The 22,419-nt window shown below is 42.8% G+C and overlaps 2 protein-coding genes across 2 annotated transcripts; one reads left to right on the forward strand and one right to left on the reverse strand.

Moving 5' to 3' along the window:
- The first annotated feature begins 3,327 nt into the window (after positions 1–3,327).
- LOC133904344 (uncharacterized) lies at positions 3,328–7,120 on the forward strand. The gene is made up of 5 exons (XM_062345815.1): positions 3,328–3,803; positions 4,506–5,540; positions 5,654–5,879; positions 6,471–6,613; positions 6,693–7,120. The coding sequence occupies exons 1-5, from the start codon at positions 3,435–3,437 to the stop codon at positions 6,993–6,995; spliced, it is 2,076 nt and encodes a 691-aa protein (XP_062201799.1). The 5' UTR covers positions 3,328–3,434; the 3' UTR covers positions 6,996–7,120.
- A 556-nt stretch (positions 7,121–7,676) lies between these two features.
- Positions 7,677–13,239, reverse strand: LOC133904354 (DEAD-box ATP-dependent RNA helicase 40-like). Its single transcript, XM_062345824.1, has 7 exons — positions 12,627–13,239; positions 12,460–12,528; positions 11,412–11,681; positions 10,808–11,158; positions 10,376–10,653; positions 9,070–9,438; positions 7,677–8,563 (listed from the first exon to the last, which is right to left on the reverse strand). Exons 1-7 carry the CDS (start codon positions 13,050–13,052, stop codon positions 7,936–7,938), a joined length of 2,391 nt encoding a protein of 796 aa, XP_062201808.1. The 5' UTR covers positions 13,053–13,239; the 3' UTR covers positions 7,677–7,935.
- Positions 13,240–22,419: the final 9,180 nt, after the last annotated feature.

The following is a 22,419-nucleotide window of genomic DNA, read 5'->3' on the forward strand; positions in this document are numbered from 1 at the left end:
TAAACAAGTTAATAATTCCACAAGGAATCTATACGATAAAAGGGTGGGTGTTGATCAAGTATTAAAACTATCATCATCCTTCCTCATTCCAGCTCACTAACATGAGAAGATAATATTTATACTCACATTCATGAGAAGAAAAGGATGGGAGTAATCTTCTCGGTTATTTGATGGTGATTATGTGCATATCTAAGAAGCTTAGGAATATGGAATTCCTATTAGAGGAAAGGGCGGTACAATAAAAGTCCAGTTGGATATTCCGACACCTCAGATCGGAACTTTTGGTCCAGAAATAATTTGGATCCAAGAACTTCATGTTTGGAAAAGTTGGAGGTTATTGATTTTGGAAACCACATGACAATACACAAAAGTGCATGAGATCAACTAAAGAGGCATCTCCGAAGGAGGGAGAGGTCAAACATATGGTCCATATGTTCATTCATGCAGGATAAGCGTCGTTAGGTTGGACGGTGACCATAATTTGCAAAAAGAGAGGTGACTACATCTTATGGGGGTTACTCTAGCTAGACAAGTGGGATCTAACTTGCTAGGTCAAAATAGGATTTTCCTCTCATCCATGGTGTAGTCATGGTTTCGCAATACAATCGGGTTAATACCAAAATTTTCTTAGCACAAAGAACCCAAAATTTGCAGTGATTCTATGAGTCACAAAGAACCCATTTTAGCTATCTCCACTTACATGCAGTATGTAAATAATTATAGAATTCTTCAAAAAGAGCTACTTTTTAAAAATTGAATGAATTATTAGAGCTTCAAGATTACTTCCAAATTGTGGAAAAAACATCTAAATTCATCTTATCTGGTGCACTTGACGAAGGAATTTGTTTCAACCTTATGTTATATAGCAAAAAATTAAAGTTTCTTAACAAAACATCACTTCCACTTAACTTCAATAGTTCAAAAATAATACCTAAGCATGTTTCCATTTCTCATGATTTGATCAACTTCCAGATAAATTCAATTAGATTCAAATGCATGCAAACAATTGCTCATAATTGAATAGAAATGATGTTCATGATACATATGTATGTTTACTGTCACAAGTTTATAGGAAAAATCAGACCTCTCTAGAACACTCATTTTTCGGTTAACTTGACTTAAGTTGAATCCAATTCAAGCGCATCCAACCTATTGGCAAAAGTTTTAATTGCCCTTTAATTTCAATTAGTGAACTTATTAACTTACTACATCTACTTAAAAAACTTGGGATGTGACACTGCACTAACCAAACACCGGCAAACAAATAAAATCCAAATTCGATGGAGAAAAGCTACAGCATTTGTTAACAACTCCTAAATCTTCCAAACTAGAAACAGAAGATATGAGCAACAAGTAAAATCTCAAACCTTAGTTGCTAGATGGATGGATGTGGTTCTATTTCATGACTCACTCGTCCTCAGAACCAATAATTAAGGAAGAAGGAAGGAGATAGGGAAAACAAAACTGAAATGAGGAGAAAACAAACAAACCCAACACAAAATCTTTTGGGAGATTTCTTTGTATTGATTTTTTGGGATTTTCACATCCTCTTATCTAGTCTTTCACAGACTAAGACCATCTATATTCATAGAGATAGAATCTCAAAAAGAATCACTCTATATTTCTCTACACACTCCAACCGACTCTCTAAATCTCGTTCCCTAAATTTCACTCGCATATATTTTATCAGTACTATATAAATAAAAATATTTGCAATGGCTATATTTCCCACGGCTAAATTTGTATATATTTAAATTTTGTTTGAATTCAAAATGAATTAAAATAAGAATATCATATGAAATGATAAAAATACATATAAATGAAGTATTACAAAGGAACTTACTTTTTCACCATATAACCTAAGGCTGAAAATAATTTTATAAATTATTCCATCACATATGAAGAATATTCGTTAATTTTCCTAGATTTTTAGGAATTTATTTGAGACCCCAACAATTTTGAGAATTTATAAAAGTAGTCTTTTTTGGAGAATTTTAGTTTAAATTATACATAGGATTTTTAGTGAATCTAATTAAAATGGGTTGCACATAAAATCTGAAACATGTACAAAAAAATTTATGATTTTTGGAGAAACAAAATATCACTGTTTTGAACAGAGAAGATGAAAAATGGAAATTGGTTGTTGAGTACTGTTCATTATCTCCTTCCTTCGTCTATTCTGTTGTGCGCATGAGCATCGGGCAAGCGGCTGTGGCTATGGCTGCAGCTGCATCGGGCGAGCGGCGGCGGGCGCGTTGGGCGAGCAGTTGTGGTTGCATCAGGGTGAGCGATTGCATGGGCGAGAGTGTGAAGGAGATGGTGTCCCACAAAAGTAGCATGTCCAAAAAATAGAGAGAGGGAATAGGGAGCCGGTTGGAGACATGTTTTTTAGCTGATTTGCTATTTTTGTGTGAGTCTGATAGGAAGCTAGTTGGAGTTCCTTTAAGGGAGGATAAAATTGATAAAGGAGCCTTACCTCTGTCTAAACTCTATTTGTCTTAGGCTAGGGTGGCAACGGGTTGGATCAAGGTCAAGGGATGCCAAACTAGCCTTGCCTTAGTTCTGAACTATATAGATCATATCAAAAATGAGCCCTAACCACAAAAATTGGTTGAGTCTTAGGAGGAGGTTACGAGTTGTGTGAGGTTATATATATTGGAACACACTTTCTAATTATTGGACACCTAAAAACGAGCTTCCTCTCAGGTGACGACGATTTCAGAGGGGTTAGCAGCGGCGATTTTGAAGGTTGCCAATGTGCTTTCCAAGCTTAGAGAAATGCTTGAGGAAGCAGGTCGGCCCGGCGGTGGTGGCGGATGAAGGGAGGTGGTGCAAGAATGCCGCCGGTCATAAGTGGCGAAGGATGGTCAGTGAGCGGTGCCGGCAGCGGGGAGGCAATGATGTGGCTTGACAATGCCAAATTAGCATGATGAGGCGATGGGTGTGGATCCAGTGGCGGGGGTGCCATCAGAGACAGCCGGACATATGAGGCACAAGATAGTGCTACAGGAGCGGGAGGAAGAGATAAGACGAAACAAATTGTGAGCTTTCTTTTAGCCTCTATTAATAGAGGATAATTCAAGGTCTGTTTAGAAGAGAATGTTTGCTTTTAAAAAAAATTAGAATTTAGTTTAAGTTTATACTAAATTCTAGAGATTCAGATCCAAAACCTCATTTTTCATGGACTTGTGAAGTGCCCCAGCAATGGACGGACATAGCACCCGGACAGGGCGATTAAAATAGGATATAAGCTAAAGCACAGTATTACGTGTATCTGTCCTGTCAGGGCAACTAAAATAGGAAGAAATGAGAAATATGTTCAAGTACAGGGACCCTAGTGCAAGTCCTACTCGTTTTCAACCAAAACAAGAAGACATCAACAAATCTGCATCCCTAGAAGCGGACCAACTCCGGCCGCCGGGATCCAGATCAGCATGGAGCCACCCCGGCGATCCACCGGCGCTACCGCTGCGTCGGAGCTATCGTCGGCGGCCGGATCGGACGCCGAGGAGGAGGACAGGTACTGCAGCGCCAACTCCGCCCTCGGCACGCCCAGCTCCCTCGCCACCCTCCTCCCCTCCTCCGACCTCTGGGACCACCACATGGACATCCTCCTCCTCGACGACGTCCACCCCGCTGCTGCGGCCGCCGGATTCCCCAAGAACCACCAGCTCAGCCGCCTTCAGGCGCAGACGCGGCTAGGAACCGGTACTCCTCCGGCCGCCGCGGGAGACGACGCTCTCGCGCAGCAGGACTCGAGTTCTGGTTTCCCAGCTGTTCCTCCGCTCCCGGATCCTGTGCAGGTGGGTTCACTAGTTTCTTACAGCCTAGAACTGGTTTATGGATAGTAGTTAACTGGTAAAAGATGTGAATTTGAGCGGCGTAGTCCTCAATTTTTCATGTCCTGAGGCTGTTGGCATGGTTGAAATGGATGGCTAGCAGCATTAGCGTATTTGGTTGCTCCTGTAGATACAAGTTTTCGATGTATTGAGTGTGTTGGCTCCCCAATTTGGATGATCTTCTCCTGCAAAAATGCTCTGGCCAGACGGAGCAAGTCTGTTGCAGGGGAAGGAAATATGTTCACTAAATGCAAAATCAACTTGGCAGCAGTGTCTGGGCTTAGCGTCTAATTTAGGGCAACAATGTTTTAATACTCGTTCATTTCTGACCACGCCTCACGTTAGCTAACCTTAAACTAATGGTAGAGAGTTGCTTCTATGCTGTCCCAAAAACTAGACCCAAGTGTACTGAGTGGTCTGTATCAGGTCTCCAACTCTTGCACCTATGGTCTTTAATGATTTAAAGATATTGGTTTGTTGCTCCTTTGCTATCAATTGGAGTATTGCACCAACCTACATGTGCTCAACTACACTCTTCGATTAGCGGACTTAAATGCCTAAAAGATATTTCTTGTGGCCCGTTTGCATGATCGAATTGCAGTGCTGCATGAACGTGCATGTGCTCAACCACAATCTTGGATTGACATAGTCTCTTTCTAACTACAGGTGGACAGACTTGATGACAATGATTTATTTGACGATATGGTTCAAGAGATGGAAGAGATTCTGCTCAATTCAGGAGAGCCCCATGAAAATGGAACTTTTACAGATAATCGCAGGAACAATTCTCGTCAGGCTCACCATTTCAGGGATGGAAGCACTACTGCCTCTACTTCTGGTACAGATGATGCCTCTGTATACCCTCTTCCTCGCTATCCTTCCAAAATTGATTGGGTGGAGGTTGTGGGGGCAAAGCAAAGAACTGGGGATGTTTCTTTCGGTGAGCGGATGGTTGGTGTCAAAGAATACACTGTTTATTTGTTAAAAGTGAGGAGCGGTGAAGATCAATGGGAAATTGAGCGCCGGTACCGTGAATTTTATGCACTTTATCGCCAACTTAAGGACTTCTTTTATGAGAAAGGTTTGACTCTTCCCCCCACATGGGAAAATGTTGAAAGAGAGTCAAATAAAATATTTGGCAATGCATCCCCAGATGTTGTCAGTGAGAGAAGTGATCTTATTCAGAACTGTTTGTGTTCTTTGTTGGTTTCTAGTTATCCATTTGGAGCACCCACCCCTCTGGTTATTTTTTTGTCACCAGGGAGGCCTGGTTATGAATTTAGCTTGTTGAAAACGCTCATTCCACGATCTTTGCAAAAGCGAAGCAGTGATTTGCATTCCAAAGATTCAGACTGCAATGGAGGTTCCAATGATGATTCTACCTCAATGGGCAAGAAAATATCTCTTATTGTGGAGGATAGGCCTCGGAAGTCGACTAGACAGTTGTTAGAGTTACAACACTACAACTGTGCAGGATGCCATAGGCATTTGGATGCTGGACGAACATTGCTGCAAGAACTTGCACAAAATATTGGATGGAACAAGCCTCGGCTTTGTACTTACACTGGCCAATTGTTTTGTGCTTCATGTCACACAAATGACACTGCAGTTCTGCCAGCAAGAGTTTTGCACCACTGGGATTTTTCTTTATATCCAATTTCCCAGTTAGCGAAAGCATATTTGGACTCCATCTATGAACAGGTAATGATATTTTATTTTTCTTTATTTGTTAGTTTTGACATGCACTATATGAAATATAAAGTTTACTTTCAGGCTTTTCCTGACCTTAAGAAATGGTGATTTGCATTTTTCAGCCTATGCTCTGTGTAAGTGCTGTCAATCCTTTCCTATTCTCTAAAGTTCCAGCTCTGCTTAGTATCATGAGTGTCCGGAAGAAAATAGCAGCTATGCTTCCTTGTGTCCAATGCCCTTTCCGGAACTCCATACTTAAAGGACTAGGAATTCGAAGATACCTTCTTGATGGGAATGACTTCTTTGCGCTTCGTGACCTCGTTGATCTCTCGAAAGGGGCTTTTGCAGGTACTGTTCATCTATGACCTTTATATGGTTTTTTTTTAAGAACTTTTAAAAGTGCACAATCTGAACTGGATGTAGATACGCCTGAGTTTAGATTTGCATTTCCCTATAACTTGATAGAGCTTTTATCAATTTAATAGTAATGTCAAATACTTTTGTGTTGTTACTGTTAAGGTTAAATTCTGATAAATATGCTACTAAAAGAGGGTTTATCTGATAAATTGATGTATGTATGCTCTCAAGCTCCATTATTCGGCATCATAGAAGTCTACACTAGATTAATATTTTTTTCCAATAATGGACATCACAAATCATAATCGAATATTTGTGTATCTTCTTTTTTTCGATCTATTAGAGCTTAATGCAGAAAATTACAACCCTACTATGCCAAGTGAATGCCTGAATTTTTCCTCTCCAGAAAAATAAAGGGATAGTGAATTTCTAACAATTTTTAATATATTGTTGTTTCTTATGCTGCCCCTTTGGTTATTCTTCAAGAATTGCTAATGCTTAATGATCTAAAAGATTGAAACCAAAATCATGCTCTCAATGGTGTGTTTGTTGCGCAACTGATCTAATGTTTGCATGAAACAGCACTTCCAGTTAAGGTGCAGACCATATCAAACAGGATACTTGAACACATCACCGAGCAATGCCTTGTGTGCTATGACTCCGGTGTACCGTGTGCTGCTCGACAAGCTTGTGATGACCCCCTGTCCCTTATATTTCCATTTCAGGTGCTCTGCCAAGTCTTTGCTTTCTAATTTCCTTTCACTATAAATTAATTGCTGAGGAAATCACTTTTAACGATTGTAGGAGGATGAAGCTACAAAATGCGATTTGTGTAGATCAATTTTCCATAAGCAATGCTTTAGGAAAATCAGTGTTTGCCCTTGTGGTAAGGCTTCCAGCACAGGCAGGAAGATTGCGGCGCTTGAGCAAGCTGTACATGGAGGCACTGGCGTGACATCAACCGAGTCGATCCAGCCCCCGTCTTTCTCTTCATCCTCTGGATTTTTCTCCGATATTCTCTCCAAAGCAAGACCGGATAAACTCTGGAAGCCGAGAAATAGCAGTCCTGTAATCCTTATGGGTTCTATGCCAGATACGTCTATATGAGTTCAGTTTTATGTCTGCTCCATTAACTGTTGTATTTTTGCCCCAAACAAATTTATACCGCTGTACCTAAGAGAACCATCCTACCAAATGTTCTGAATGTAATAGAATGCAATTAATTTTGTTGATTGTTCACCCCTTTTTTGAGGATTCAGGCATCGAGAGCTACAGTCGAAAAAAGAATTCGGGCATCGGTTGCTGGCCTAGACGGTGTCACTCCTGGATTATATTACTTTGAAGATGCTACAAGATGCCACACTTGAGCGATGTAATTAGCGTCCCAACTAGGCCTCTCCAGTGTCACACACGTCCTGGGCCTCGTCAACTGAGCCCAGGTGGCTGAGATGAGATGGACCACCAGCTCCGACGAGCCTTTGTGCCGTCGCAAGATGGAAATGTATGCGAGATTAAACCCAATCACGTGGCATGCGACATAACCAACCTTAAAATTCAATCAGCCAATCGTGGAATGGAGAGAACATAGAGATTAGTGCATGTAGCTCTCAAAGCGTAAGGATAGACATAGCATCTCCGGAGCATGGCGGCAGCTGAAGTCGTCAACCAAGCTCACCAGAGCAGGAATGGTTAAGCGGGGAAATCGTATATGGTTCAAACATTCGCATATTCAGATTGACTACACGAAGTGACCCCAGAAATCATAAGCAACTACTTCCAGGCACCGAATACAAGACAACAACATATATTGTCATTAAACCACTAACATCGCATGACTTGCATCTCAGGTTTTGGTTCACAAATATTGTCTCCACAATATGTTCTACAGCCATAATAGACAGTATAATGTTTTAATGTAAGACGAAAATGCAATTCCAGTTCTCAACTGTTGGTAGATAGCGAACGACTCCAGTTAGATTAAAAAGGTAGTCACGTCACTGCAGATGCAGGTGGCCACTCAGCTGTTCTTGAATCTCTGTCGGCACGATCAGTTACCATCACCATTCTGCACAGCTGCACTTGCCCGAGGATCAATCTCGGCTATCTCTCCATCTTCATCTATGACACCTTCCTCTTCATCCTCTCTGCTCTTCCTACGGTGCAATGGAGACGCAGGATCTGGTTTGTCTGAAGCTATGAGAGATTTGGCATTAGCTTCTGGCTGACCGTTAGGGCTCATTGAGCCACTGCCTTTGCCATTATACACAGGACTATATGGAGCAGACTTGTCATCCTGTGGGCTGGGTGAGCGATCAAGATCAACCTTTTCCATCTTCCCATCTTCTAGGTGATGGTCATCCTTGAGGTGGGAGTGCTTCACATGATCATTACCAGAGTGAGCTCTTGGAGAGCTTTTGTGCTCTGGGTGCCCTGAGTCGGGCCGTGCAGACCTAGACCCAGCACCAGATTTCTCATACCTACGGCTAGCACCAGGGCTACGACTCCTGCTGCAGCTAGCACGATGGTTCCTACTGTAACTCCTGCTCCTGCTTCGGCTCCGACTCTTTGTCCTGCTACGTCTAGCCTGCACCTCATGGCGGCGTGACCTCTTAGGACTGCGGCTGTACCTATCACTGTCACTCCTGCTACAGCTTCTACTACGACCTCTAGCAGACCTGCAAGATCGTCCATCAGTTTCATCATAATTGTAACTGTTAACATCAGAAACAATCAGTAATGGTCAGCATTTGGACTGAAGGCGCCACAGATCACTGAGCAATAGGACATGCTTCAGATGCAACATTTCTGTTACTTATTTGAAATCATAATCTCAAATCAGCTTTCCCAAACAAAACTAACGTGGACCTATATTTCAAGTGGCTTCACCAATAATTGCAACAAAATGCTGGTTTATAATGCCCAAAAATATGTGTTCAATAGGCAGGTGTGGAGAACGAGGGGGGCATACAGGGGCCTGGCACTCCTTATGATTTTAAAAATTATATTATTGCCATATTATTTTTAGTAAATTTCATTTGCATCAGTACTATGTAGTTACACTATGTACAATATATGGCTTTAAGTTTATAGGCCTACATGCACCAGACAAATGACTGGTTCAGATCAAAGCAAACTGGAAGTAACAATTAGTGTACCTCAGTTTCTGAGAATGCTAGCGTACCTGCCACGGCCACCATAATCATCTTTTCGACGGCCACCACGACTACTCTCTGATCTCCCAGAAGATGTCAGTCCATCTCTCCCACTATACCTAGAATCCAGTTCGGAACGTGAACCACCCCTGTCACAGTGGGATGCCCAGCGGTTACGCTTCCTGCCACGCCCACCACCTCGAGAAGCCATGTCCATTAAGTCACGGGGCACCTTTTGGTTTGCCCCTTCCAGGATTTTGATTAGGTCTGAAGCATATTTTGAATCCTGATCACAGAAAAATGTATAGGCCACACCAGTGGCACCAGCCCTTCCTGTCCTGCCAATCCTGTGAACATAGTCTTCAACGCCAGTAGGGAAATCATAGTTGATCACAACCCTGTGTGAAGGAAACAAAAAGCGCTCACTATTTGAATCAAAATCCTGACATGTAGTGCACAAACAACGCATACTTGTAGAATATGTTGGACTCGGATTTCAAGGTATGACCAAAATTGAAGGTAACAAAATGTGCATCACTTCTGCAGTTTGTAATACCTCAGCATGGTTCAAGTGCAGCTTCGCTTATTCATCTAATAAGCAAAGTCAAGAATAATAAATCAACATAGAGCTGAAACTTTAAGGGGGAAAAACGGCATGCTCTTTTTTTAGATTTTGTGTCCATCTGCACTAGTACTTTTGCAGTTTTTGTAGAATAATTTGGATCAGTATATTTAGCTGGAGAATATAATTGATAGCAGTCAGTTAAATTAATTTAAGCAGCCTTTTATGTAGATGATGGAAGATTGGACTGAATTGCTTCAATTTAATTAATCTTCAGCTTGGTGTGTTCATGAGATCAGCTTGGTGTGTTCATGAGATACAGCAGCAGCAGCAGCAGCAGCAGCCGCATTTGTCCAAGTAAGTTGGGGTAAGCTAGAGATGAAACCCACAAGATCCAACTAAAAAGATCATGAGAAAACAATAATGATAATAAAGGTACTAGTAATAGTAAAAAAATAAAAGAAATAACGGTACAAGAAGACTGATGCATAAGTTATGGTTCTGACGTGTGGATTGCTAACTTCCACGCACTTCTACCTGTGGATAGTTCTTTGGGGATATTCCATTCCTTCAAATTTCATGAGATACACGGTGTTAAAATAGACTTGTTTATCATGGATTTCCATAACGTCCCTTTAGCTATTGTGATGGCTGCTGGCCTTATGGACACATGACAGCAGCAGATTTGCTTTGCCATTATTTTCTTCATAGCATGATATATGAAAAATCAGAACACATTCAAACATGCAGAACAGAGAATGAAAAGGCAGTACCTGATATCTTTGATGTCTAAACCTCGTGCAGCAACATCTGTTGCAACCAAAATAGGAGACCGCCCAGATCTAAAATGGTTCAGAACCTTCTCTCTTTCACTTTGGGACTTGTCGCCATGAATGGCAGAAGCTCCAAACTGCCTCGTGAGTGTCCTCGAAAGTTGGTCACACATCCTCTTAGTGGTACAGAATATTAATACTTTTGAGCCTGAATCCTGGGATCGTAATATTTGCTCCAGACGTCTAAGCTTTTCCGAGGGTGTGATCACCTCTACATGCTGCATGAAACAAGAGGATAAGACAATAAGAAAGTTAACATGGAGTTACTTGGGAAACAGACATAAGCTCAGGACAAACTTATGATGATGTACTGCACAGAAGGATAAAAAACCATCAAGAATTATTAATGCACAAATAGTGCGAGTCCCATACCTGAGTAATAGCACTATTAGCAACAAGTTCATCAACACTTCCAATGGTCACATGGACAGGATGAACAAGAAGATCATCTGCAATCCTTCGGACTTCCTTAGGCCAAGTAGCAGTGTACATAAGAGTTTGACGACGGTGAGGTATTTCTTTCACTATCTTCCGTATTTGTGGCTCAAAGCCCATGTCCAACATGCGGTCAGCCTCATCCAGAACAAGGTATGAGACTTGCTTAAGGCTTACCCTTCGCATTTCTAGAATGTCATTTAACCTTCCAGGCGTAGCAACAACAACATCAACCCCTCTATCTAAATCTCTTAACTGGGGACCTTTAGGAGCACCACCATACAGGCACTATAAACAGACCAAGAACGAGGTTAAGACAATGAAAATATAATACAGTAACAGATCATGACAATGAGCCCTGAACATTAGAAATAGATCACCAGTAGAGCATGACAGAATACAACTTCGTGTATTGAGTAGACAATAAGCACTTGAAGGGTTTTAGAAAGCTTGTTTTGAATTAAAAAGGTTTACCCTGGTAATAAATATGCAAACCATGATCACTCGTATATCAAGTAAACTAGGAACAGAATGAACAAACCGTGCAAGAAATTCTCGACGATCTGCCAAATTTTACAGCTTCATCCAGAATCTGTGTTGCAAGTTCCCTTGTTGGTGCCAAAACTAGCACTGTTGGACCAGACCTTGTGTTGTTCTGCAGGCGCTTAATATGCATAAATCCAGGAAGCAGATACCCAAGAGTTTTGCCAGATCCCGTCTTCGCAATAGCTACAACATCTTGATTCTGCATGGCAATTGGCCATGACTGGGCTTGGATTGGTGTCGGGCTTGCGAATCCAGCACGTTGTATCTGGAAACAAGAAAAGGGGAAAAACAAAGCAAAGGAAGGAAAAATAAGGACGTACACAATTAACATATATACTACCTAAATCTACTAAAATTTTCCTCTTAACTCTTTGTTGCTAAAATAAAGACAATGCATGAGGTTAATTTAATGTCGTACAAAATAAAGTGTGCCAACAACGCGTAGACTTGCGGACACAAGGTAACAGAGTCCCTGGAGGCACGCTCAGCCATGGATCGTTCATCCACAAGGCCCCTTCCAGCAGCTGCCAACCGATCCTATAAATGGATGTTGACAGCCTGGGCCAGGCCTCCGTATTCAAGCCCCAGAAGAGGCCCACCATCCATGTGAGGAGCCTTTCCAAGAACTCGACGTAGAGCAACGAATCAGCCACCGTGGGTGCCCTTTCGCGCCATGGGCAACCCCCCGGGAGGGAGTGAGGGAGCAGCCTTGGGTGTCACCCACCCTTTGCAGCTCCATCAACGAGACCTGCCCTCAGCCCGCCGCACTTATAGATTGGCTGAGGGCGCGCGAGGCAGCATACGACATTAGCTCCACCTCGGAGCAAATATCGCATCTGCCACAGAGACGTGGATAAGTAGTCGATACTCGTAGCCAGCCCTGATTTAGCACAATCAAGCAAATAAAGAGAAACAAGCAAGCAACTGGTGCACAGGTCCATGTTCCATCACGTTCGCCAAATTGGGAGATCTTGATCCCTCGCATGTAACTCTGTTTAAGTTAGTGTTAGATCATGGGTCAGGGTTCACCAATATAATCATACCTCCTTGAGAATTTCGGACGGGAAGCCACCAGACTCGAACGAAGTTATCGGAGCAGGCACGTTATCCCCCTGCAACAAGGAGAGACCGACGATCAAGGACTAGGTTAGTAAACATGGTACAAGCTCGGGCAGGATGTAACGGGATAAGGGGGTGCTGGGATATATACCGTGATGGTGATCTCATGGCGGCGGCGGTATGCCTCGGTGGACGGATCGTCAGCGACGGCAGCGGCCGGAGCAGGATGGTGGTGGGAAGACGCCGACTTGGACGATGCGTGCTCGTCGTGGCGCCTGTCGCGATCACGGTCCCTGTCCCTGTGATCACGCCTAGGCGGGGTGCGGGATCGGGATCGAGACCTGTCGCGGCGGTCGCGGCTCCGGGGAGGCGGCGGAGGCAGCGGGGGCGGCGGCGGTGGGAGCTGGTTCTCGGGGGGCAGGGGGCGCTCGTACTGCGTCACGTTGGTCTCCGGGTTCCAGTAGTAGAGGTAGCCGGTGGTACCGTCGACGAGGCCGCGCCACGGCTTCGGCAGCGACGGGTCGTCTGGCGCGTACCGCGGGGCCGCGCGCCCGGACGAGCCGCTTCCGACCGACATCTCCCGCAGACGGATCTGGCCCGATCTGTGGTCTCCGGCGAAGCTCGGGCGCGGAGGCCGCCGGAGAGAGCGGGACGAGGTGCGCTGCTGCGGGAGGCGGCGGCGACGGGGAGGGCGACGCGAGGGTTTCGGCTTGCGTTTTTTTGCCCTAATTTCGCTGGGTATTTTCACGTTTTATTGCGATTTTTGGGTGCTAGTGGTTGAGTTCGTAAGGCTGCCCAACGGATTACTTCGCAATTCAGAATCTTTTCATAAAGAAATTTTTATTTTTTTAACATTCTAACAATTTTTCTTTACAATTTTATTTAGAAAGAATTTACAAAATCATTTTTTTCATGACGGGATTCTTTTTTTACGAATTTTTTTGAATAAAATCTGTTGAAGATGAGAGAAAATAAAGAAAATAGAAATAGAGAAGCGAATCAGAAAAGAAATAAAATGAAGGAAAAATGGTTAAGATGATCCAACGATTTCCTCGTCAAGCCCAAATGACCCAAGTTTACTTTTTTACGTCTCATTCACTTTTGAATTGGGAGATCTATTAGAACAGTGATGAATGTACAATAAGAATACAATTTCTATCCACCAATAAATAAATTAGTTAGATTCGATGTATTGATACTGTACAACCAAATGAACACAGCTAGATAAGTAAGCATGTGCACAAAGAAGAAGCAACCAACATGTAATTTAAAAGTTGAGAACAATGGCTAAAATCCATGCTTAGTAAAAACAAAATTTATAATTATGTTTGATTTATGAGACAGTTGCATGTAGAATAAGTAAAAAAATCAAACCCAGGCAAATATTGATTGCCTGGAATCATGAGCCTCAAAGGTTCTACACAAGCATTACTGATTTGCCACCATCTCATATCAATCGCGTTTGGTGTTTGTGACCCTATAAATAAAATCTTGTATTATCAAGAGGAGCCAATTTGAAATAATAGCCAAAGGTGATAATCCCTAGACAAAATAAACTTTACTAAAACGTGTACCTTATATAGTTGGTCATATAATAAGTGGTTACAAACAAAAAGAAATGATAAAAATTATATTAAGTTTAGTTTAGGTTTTAAATTACACAAAGTGACATCCAAATATGTAATGCTCATCCAAAAAAAATTAATTGATATGCGATATTTGGTTATAAGAGAAAAATATAAATGTGTCGGGACTAACTTACCATTCAAAGATCAAGCTTGCATATTGTAGCACAAATGAACCATTCAGTGTATCGCGGTATCTTGATCTACTAACCTCAAGTCTATAGTCAAACTCCAAGAGCAACATGAGCAAAATCAATCAAATGAGCTTCACAAACTATTTTGCTTGCGGCAGAGAAAACACAGCGGAAGAAGTGTGTCTCATCTTGTAATGTCATCATAATTCATACTTGGCATTTGAAACACCAAGTATATCATAGTCATAAAATACATAATACTAGCAACCTACTTGTCTATAATCAACAATATAGGCAAGTAGCAAAATGATACGAACATTGTGTTCTCTCAAGATAGGGAGACACATGAGATTCAAGAGGATCACCTAGCCAATAGACATGTAAACCTTGCTCCACTATAAGCAGTATCAATATATAAAAGTAAGTAGATCCTAACTAAGCTAGTGGCTCATCATATAGTCACATGTATATGGTAAAAACAACATTATTTTTGGGTATTGTCAAACCTTGGAGCTAGCCACCTTTGGCATTTCGATTAACCTCAATGCTAATGCACCAATCTCTCATTTATATACTATACCGAACAACATGTGAGCAAGAGCGATGAGGACATTTTGTGAAAGAAGTGCGAATATTGTAAAAAAAGCATCAAATATTTGCACAAATATGTGCTTCATCTTAAATAGAACAAAGGCTTAATATGTTGACACTTGCATATTGAGCAAACTCAGTTCAAAACATATAACAAATAGCAAGATGACTCCTTATTGTGATAGGAAGAACTAAATTTTGCAAGAAGTCGGATAAGGAAGAGAAAAATCATACACCTTAATTAAGTTTGCGCACTTGAATTGCTAACTTGGGTCATACCCCCACATTTTTTACATATCAAAATAAAGGACATGCATGACGCAACCATGTATTCTAGTTACAAATACATAAAATGGGAAAATATTTATTTTATTTCTGTTGCCATAGTTTCACATATAAATGATATATATTTACACACCTTTCTTAGCCTCGTGTGCAATTATGAAAATATATTCCTAATGGAAACTAATATGAAAAAAATATAGTTAGTCCACATAATTGGAACAAAGAGCTCACCTTGGGAATCATTGTCTTAAAATTATCTTTCTTTCATATTGTATCCCTAGTCTTCTTGCAATCATTAGATGGAAAAGAACATCATTGTCTCTATTGCCGCTTCTTTGGAGCCAACCTTCTTTGACACAAATAAAGCCTATACAAGAATTAGAACGTGGAACAAACATTAACTGATTCTATGTAGAATGTTCTTCCACATTTTATCACCATTCACATCTCCTTGTCATTGCCCCCCCCCCCCCCCCAAAAACATGTTTTCCATTTTCTTTCTTCAGTTCTACATGTGCAATATCAAATTATAGCTGTATTTTATAGTACATAGCAAACTAAGAGAATCGCACATGGCCTAAGGCTTTCCTTGCCACCTTCCTGATGAAATCGAAGGCCGAGATTCATCACTTATTTGTTGGAACATGGCACTACAAACATCACTATGTCGGGCTCACCTCATCCCTCCTCTCCACATGTGATCTGCCAATTAAACAGAATTTGAATAAAAATTAAGGATTACATCACTTAGATGAGGATAAATTGTGAAAGAAAGAGATGCCACTTTCAATTTAACCTACCTATGTAGACATAATATACCATTTTTTTTTCTTACAAATTTGAAGGGGAGCCATGGCCCATGACGCCCCTAAGAAAACTTGGCCCCCTAATCTAGCCATCCATAAAGGAGGGAAGCTGGCATGTGAAAGAGGAGCAGATCCACAACAACAATAAGAAGAGGGGACAATGTGGAGATGAGGGATATGCAAAGATGGTCCAACATAGCGAGGCGATGCTCAAAGAGGTTGCAGCTAGGGGGGACGAAGACTGAAAGTGGTAGCAAGAGAAGATGCGCACAATGTGAAATGAGTCGGACAACACTGGAAGAGGGAGTATGGAGAGGCGGCGCTATGAGCCACAGAAGTGGAGAGACAACAACCTAGTAGGTTGTAGAGGAGGTAAGAGGCGGCACCAACAAGGGAGGAAGATGAAGTATGTCGGTGTATAGAATAGGGGTCCCCTGTTCTAAGGGCCCACATCGGCTAATACCAATTGGCAGAAGATTCTTTTCCGGTCCAGGGTCTCACCATGTGACAAGTTTGCATCTTCACAACCAGGATCCTTGCCACATAAGAGATTCCCACGACCAGTCTTCGCTAGTCACAGGACAGGTACATATCTAACCAACCTATTCTCATTAAATGCATTCCACTCAAGTGCTTTCCTTCCCTAGGCACTCCTCCCCAGCGGACAAGTTGTGGTTGGCGCAGTAGTGTCATGCCCCATCCCGTAGCATTAAACGTTATGGGACGGGCTCGCAAACGTGTCAGACTGCTTCACAGGCGCGCGTGCGAGACCGATGATGGGACAAGATGCATCGGCTGACCAGGGTGACGTAGGCGTGAAGGTGTCTAGCGGATGGGATAGACTCGGCTACTTCATCAGAACAAAAAGGGGCACGTGCGCCGCCTATTTTAAATAGCCTAAGGGTGCGAGGTTTAGCTAAGGTATGAATCAGCAGAAAATGATCCACTTGTAAGGTCTCTTTCTCTCTGATATATAAAGAGAGAAGGACCCGATTTGTAAAGGGAGGAGGAAGAATCAAGAAAACTCATCTGTAACCAGTTCAAAAACACTGACAGCAAAATACATAGGACGTAGGGATGTTATCCTTAGGGAGGCCTGAACCTGGATAATCCCTGTGTTCTTGAGTTTATCACGAACACCACAAGCGTCGCTCACGCGCACATCGACCGGTACACCCCGGAATCATTGCCAGGAATTAACCCTCGACAGTTGGCACGCCAGTAGAGGTGTCCCTCTATCTAGGAGTATTTGTGGTCCTGCCACGTGCCCTTTCTGCTGACCCATCATCGTCAGGGCTGCTTGATTCTGAAGGTAGTCCAAGATCTGATCCATCCAAGCCATACCCAAATCAAGTAGAGCTACCACATGATGGTCACCCCGAGGTCGACAACATCGAAGGAGGCATTACCTCCGGTGCTCTGTTTCCAAGCGGAGCATCCCTTCCACGTTGTCTCGAGACCATTGTGGGTGGTCGTGTGAATCTTTTTTCAAAGGCTCTGACCGGGACAGGTGCGCAAGAAGAGGTTAGATGGACCAGCTCATTGGCTAGGAAGTTTTCCTTGCGAGGAACATGGTAGACTTCAAAATCGAAAGAGCGTCGCTCTAGCTTTCTCACTTCGAAGAGGTATGTCGCCGTGATCTGATCTGAGCATAGGAAACCCTCCGCACCCGGTTTATGACCAGTAGCGAGTCCCTCATCGCTAGTGGGCGTGTTACCCCTCATGTGGATGCCGCTTGTATCCTAGATAAGAGGTCCTTATACCCCGCAACAATGTTTGGTGGTCTGAAAATTTAAATTAAAATGTGTACCTAAAGGTGTCGCAGGCGTGTGGGGTTGAGATCGCTCCAACACCCAGTCCAATCAACGTGCACGGCCTATCGACATGTGTGGTCCAACGAGAGGATGATACAAACCTGAGAGAAGAGTCCCACTGTCACGTCCTAAAATGCTAATTACGTAATTAGGCATTCATAATCGTCATCACATGTGCTTGCACGTATTTGTCTATCAAAAATCGGTTAAACATGTCTCAAACACCTTAGAGATGGTTTGTAGCACTTTGGAGAATCCCTATATGCCTTGGAGAAGGAAAAGAATAGAATGAGGATGATGAGGGGAGACTTAGGAAAATTTCAGTAAAAGAACCCCCTCGCGGTCTGACCGCCAGCACACAGAGGCTCGGGTTAAGTGGATCAATCACTTCCTTTTGCTCTCTCCCTCACACTTTTCTCTCACTCTCCCTCTCTCCACCCGACCCTAGAGAGAGAAAGAGAGCTCTACTCGTCACATTCGAAGGCCGGAGATCGGAGGTGGGAACTTCCATGAGCTTCCTAAAGGACTTACCTAAGTTTTCCCCCACTTCTCCCTCACTGGAGACCCGTTCATTGACCGCAAGCTTCACGACCACTCCAGGAGCCGATCCGCGAATCGAAGCCTCCTCGAAGCATACCAATTCAATAGAAAGCTTCCATAAGCTGAGATGAGCTATCCCCTACCATTTCCCCATTTTTTCCGAGCTCGATTCGACCCTCGTGTCGTTTAGCCCCAAGTTTAACTTAGCTTAGATCTATTTCGTGGAGTATTTTGAGTTTAGCTCGGTGAATGATGTCTAAATCACTTTAGAAACACTCCACTAGTCCTATAGAGCATTTTGGTACTCTTCGCTATTGAACGTCTTACCGGAATCCTTGCCGGCGACCCCGCAAAGGTGCTACCAGCAAGGTCTAGCGGTCTGACCACTACTAGGGCCAGTCTGACCGCTAGTTGGGGACCAAAGAATCCGAGTTGAAAACTTATATAGGAGTCTGACCACCACTTGAGTCGGTCTGACCGTTGGTGGGCGGTCTAACCACCACCATGCCTACGGTCATACCGCCAGAGACCAAAACTCTCTCCTGGCCACCGATCTGACCGCCACCCTAAGGTCGGTCTGACCGCTAGCCTGTGAAGGCTAAGGTAAGGCTAGGTTAGCTTATCCAAGGTTTCAAGCTTTGAAACCCTATCCTTTAGCGATCATCTGCAAATGTTTTCGAGTCGAAGCGCCCTACTATTACTTGAGCATGCATATTGCATCATTTTCGCATTGTTTCGTTATTTATGCATTGCACCCCGTGTTTTTTTTAGAGAGCGTCGATCCGATAGTTCAAGCAAGCGAAGACGACACCGGTCTACCACACTTCTGTGAGTTCTATGTGGGTAGTATCAGGCAACCGACAAAGCAGCAAGGCAAGCATATAAGTATATTGCACCCTTTGTTCAATTTAATAAAGCCTAAAATTGATAAATTATGCTTTTATGTAAGTTTGCATGTTTTGAATCAAGTGCGGGCTTACTCGGGTAGAACCTATGTTGAATTGCATATCCTCTACTTTGAGTTATTGATTATTGAAAGGACAGTGATGTCACCTAGAGGGGGGTGAATAGGCGTTTTTACAAAAATTCGTCCCCTTTTACCGTTGGCCTAAACTTACAGCGGAATATAAACTAGCGGGTTTTTCACAAGTGAAAAACCTAAATATGCTAGGCTCAACTAGTGCATAAACACCCTAAATAAGTGTGAAAGTTACAATCCTAAGGTGACAAAAATTACTCTAATCTAGCAAGAGATATGCAATAAAACTTAAATTGAAAAAGGCTGAAAACACTATTCACATGCCTAAAATTACTGTTCATCCGTAGTATCCGGTGTAGTCCGGATACTCCGGTGTGTACAGGTCCGAAAACTCCGGTAAAGTCTGAATTCTCCAGGTTCTGTATAGAACTGAGCCCGAAACTGAATAAAAATGATGGAGAGAGAATTATAGCTCAAACCAAGTGATGTCGTGTGTTCCTGGAGATGATTCCAAGTAGATCCACGGAGAACCTACACTCAAATACATACAAACAAGTAGATCGAGCAATATGCACAAAGATTTGAGCAAGAACATAAAAGTAAGGAAACAAGAGAGGAGACACAAAGATTTGTTTCCCGAAGTTCGGATTCACCACCGTGAATCCTACGTCTCCGTTGAGGAAGCTCCAACGAGCCGGGTCTCTTTCAACCGCTTTCCTCGATCCACTAGCTTTATCTCTTTCCTTTCGGAGGCGAGATTGACCTTCACAAACTTTCCCGCGGCTCATCACACGTGCGGGAGCTCACCGGGCAACACCTAGCCGGCTAGGAGGCTTCACCTCCAAGAGTATAAACGCTTCGAGAACTTCTTGTCGAGAACTCAAGTGCTCAAGAATGGATTTAGCTCACTTGCACTCAATCTTCCAATCTCTCAACCCAACTCACTTTTCTTCTCAAATCACACACTAGAATGGAGTGGGAGAGGTTCTTTTGGCTCTAGAGGATGTTCTTTTCGTGCCCTTGTAGCTGCCCCAAAGGATAGGGTGAGTGGGGTATAAAAAGCCCACTTCAAAAAACTAGCCGTTATGCTTTTTTCTGGACTTTACCGGAGTTTCCGACCTACACCGGAGTCTCCGGCCACTCCAGGTACCGGAGAATCCGGTCTTCACCGGAGTCTCCGAGTACAGCACAGTTGACCTCCGAAAAACGTCGATAACTTTTGATCCCGGAGTTCGATTTCGACAATTTTGGACTCTATGGAAAGCTTATTTAGAGGGCTACACATCCCAACTGAATTCATGACCTAAAACACATAGGATCAAACTAGAAACACTCTAAAACCTATTTTGGACACTTCCACACTTTCCGCTCCAGACTCTTAACAAGAAACTCTCACTTTGGGTTTGGTTGGGAACTCTTGAGCACTGAGACGCGACAATTAGCTCACGTTGCATCCCTCTTAATAGTGCGGCATACCTAGACTCAATTTCAAAGATAAAACACATTTGAACCAATTTGAGCCTTTTAAATACTTTCAAGTACCGCTTTTTACTTTCAAACCTTTGAGGGTTGCCAACTTCTATAAAATCTTCGCTCCATCTATTCTTGATTCCTCATGTAATTGATGCGAATCACTCATAGCTTCTCATGGCTTTGCACGGTCCATTGGCACAAAGCTTCACTCGCTCTTCACTATCGCCTTGGTTCTTCGGCGCCAAGCTATTTGCTTGCCCTTCACCACGGATGGTCCATCGCAGTCGAGTCTTGCTTGCCCTTCACCGTCTTGCCATAGAAAACCACTTTGTATTCGACATCTTGAATGAATTCATTTTATCAAATATGGAGTCCACTCTTGTTCTTCACTCTTGGCATATATGATTTCAATTCAACTTATACCTTCTTATGGATCCTAACCCCAACTCACTCTCAGACACAAAGCACATGGGTTAGTCCATAAAACCTATATGACAACATTTATACCTTAAGTAATTGATCTCCACAAGTAACTTATTAGCCTTCATGCATATTCTCAATCTTCATATAGAACCTAACCCCATTCATTCTTAAACACATAGCACACAGGTTAGTCCATAAAACTCTATTGACAAGCATACCTTTTAGTTACTTGATCTCCACAAGTAACTTAGCATTCAAACTTATTACTAATCTTATTGAGCTTCTTCTTGTTCTTATGAGCATCACTAAAATCTCAATGACTTTTGATGCAATTCTGTAAACTCATGGTATTTCTCAAAGAATCCATGCTTCATCATTTATGCATCTCCTATGGAATAACATAATAGCAATTCTCAATATGATTGTTAGTCCATAGGCATTGTCATTACTTATTCGAGCATCACCTAGAACTTATTCATCTTGATGCATTTTCAATCTCCCCATTTACCTAGAGCTCATGGATATCTCCCATCCATGCCTCACCTATAGAACAACCTACTAACAAACTCAACACCATTGTTAGTCCATAGGTATTGTCATTAATTACCAAAATCACACATAGGGGCGAGATGCACTTTCAATTATCCTCATCCTTGTCGCCTCGATAATGTTGTTGATGTCTATCTTAAGAGTTATTCGATATGCTTAGCAATGCATAGGTCCTCGGTAGAAGTCGAGCGATGGTGATGCCATTGTTCGCAAGCATATGACTCACTTATGGTTTACGAATACTTTTATGATGTTGAGATGATTGGATGAGTGGTGAGTATGAGACGAGGTGTGGGCAGTGTTAGGAGTGTTTTCTGCTCAGGAGGAGTCCTCAAGGCAGTTCAGGAGAGGAACCCAAACACCGTAGACCGCTTTGCATCGTTTAGGCACCGACCGTTGGACGTCGTTGGCTTTAGCACTTATCGTACCCACCACATGCTGATCTAATGGTAATGCGAGCCGAATACCTTTGTAGCTATGATCATTTGGGCCTGAACATTGATGATGTGAGCAGACGGGCTTGTAGGGGTATCAAGTTTGCTCCGGAAGTAGTTATAGATATCCCCGCACCGAGCGATGCACGATCCAAATGGCTGTGATTTATTGGAAAAGGTTGTCACGAGTACCCTTTGTGTGCACTTTAGCGGATGGCACAAACCGAATGGTCCTCGTGTTGTATGGGTAAAGGAGTATCCCCCTGCAGGGTGTAAAAACAGTTCGAACTG

The sequence above is a fragment of the Phragmites australis genome, chromosome 2 (genome assembly GCF_958298935.1).
Source record: "Phragmites australis chromosome 2, lpPhrAust1.1, whole genome shotgun sequence".
Classification (NCBI taxonomy): Eukaryota; Viridiplantae; Streptophyta; class Magnoliopsida; order Poales; family Poaceae; genus Phragmites; species Phragmites australis.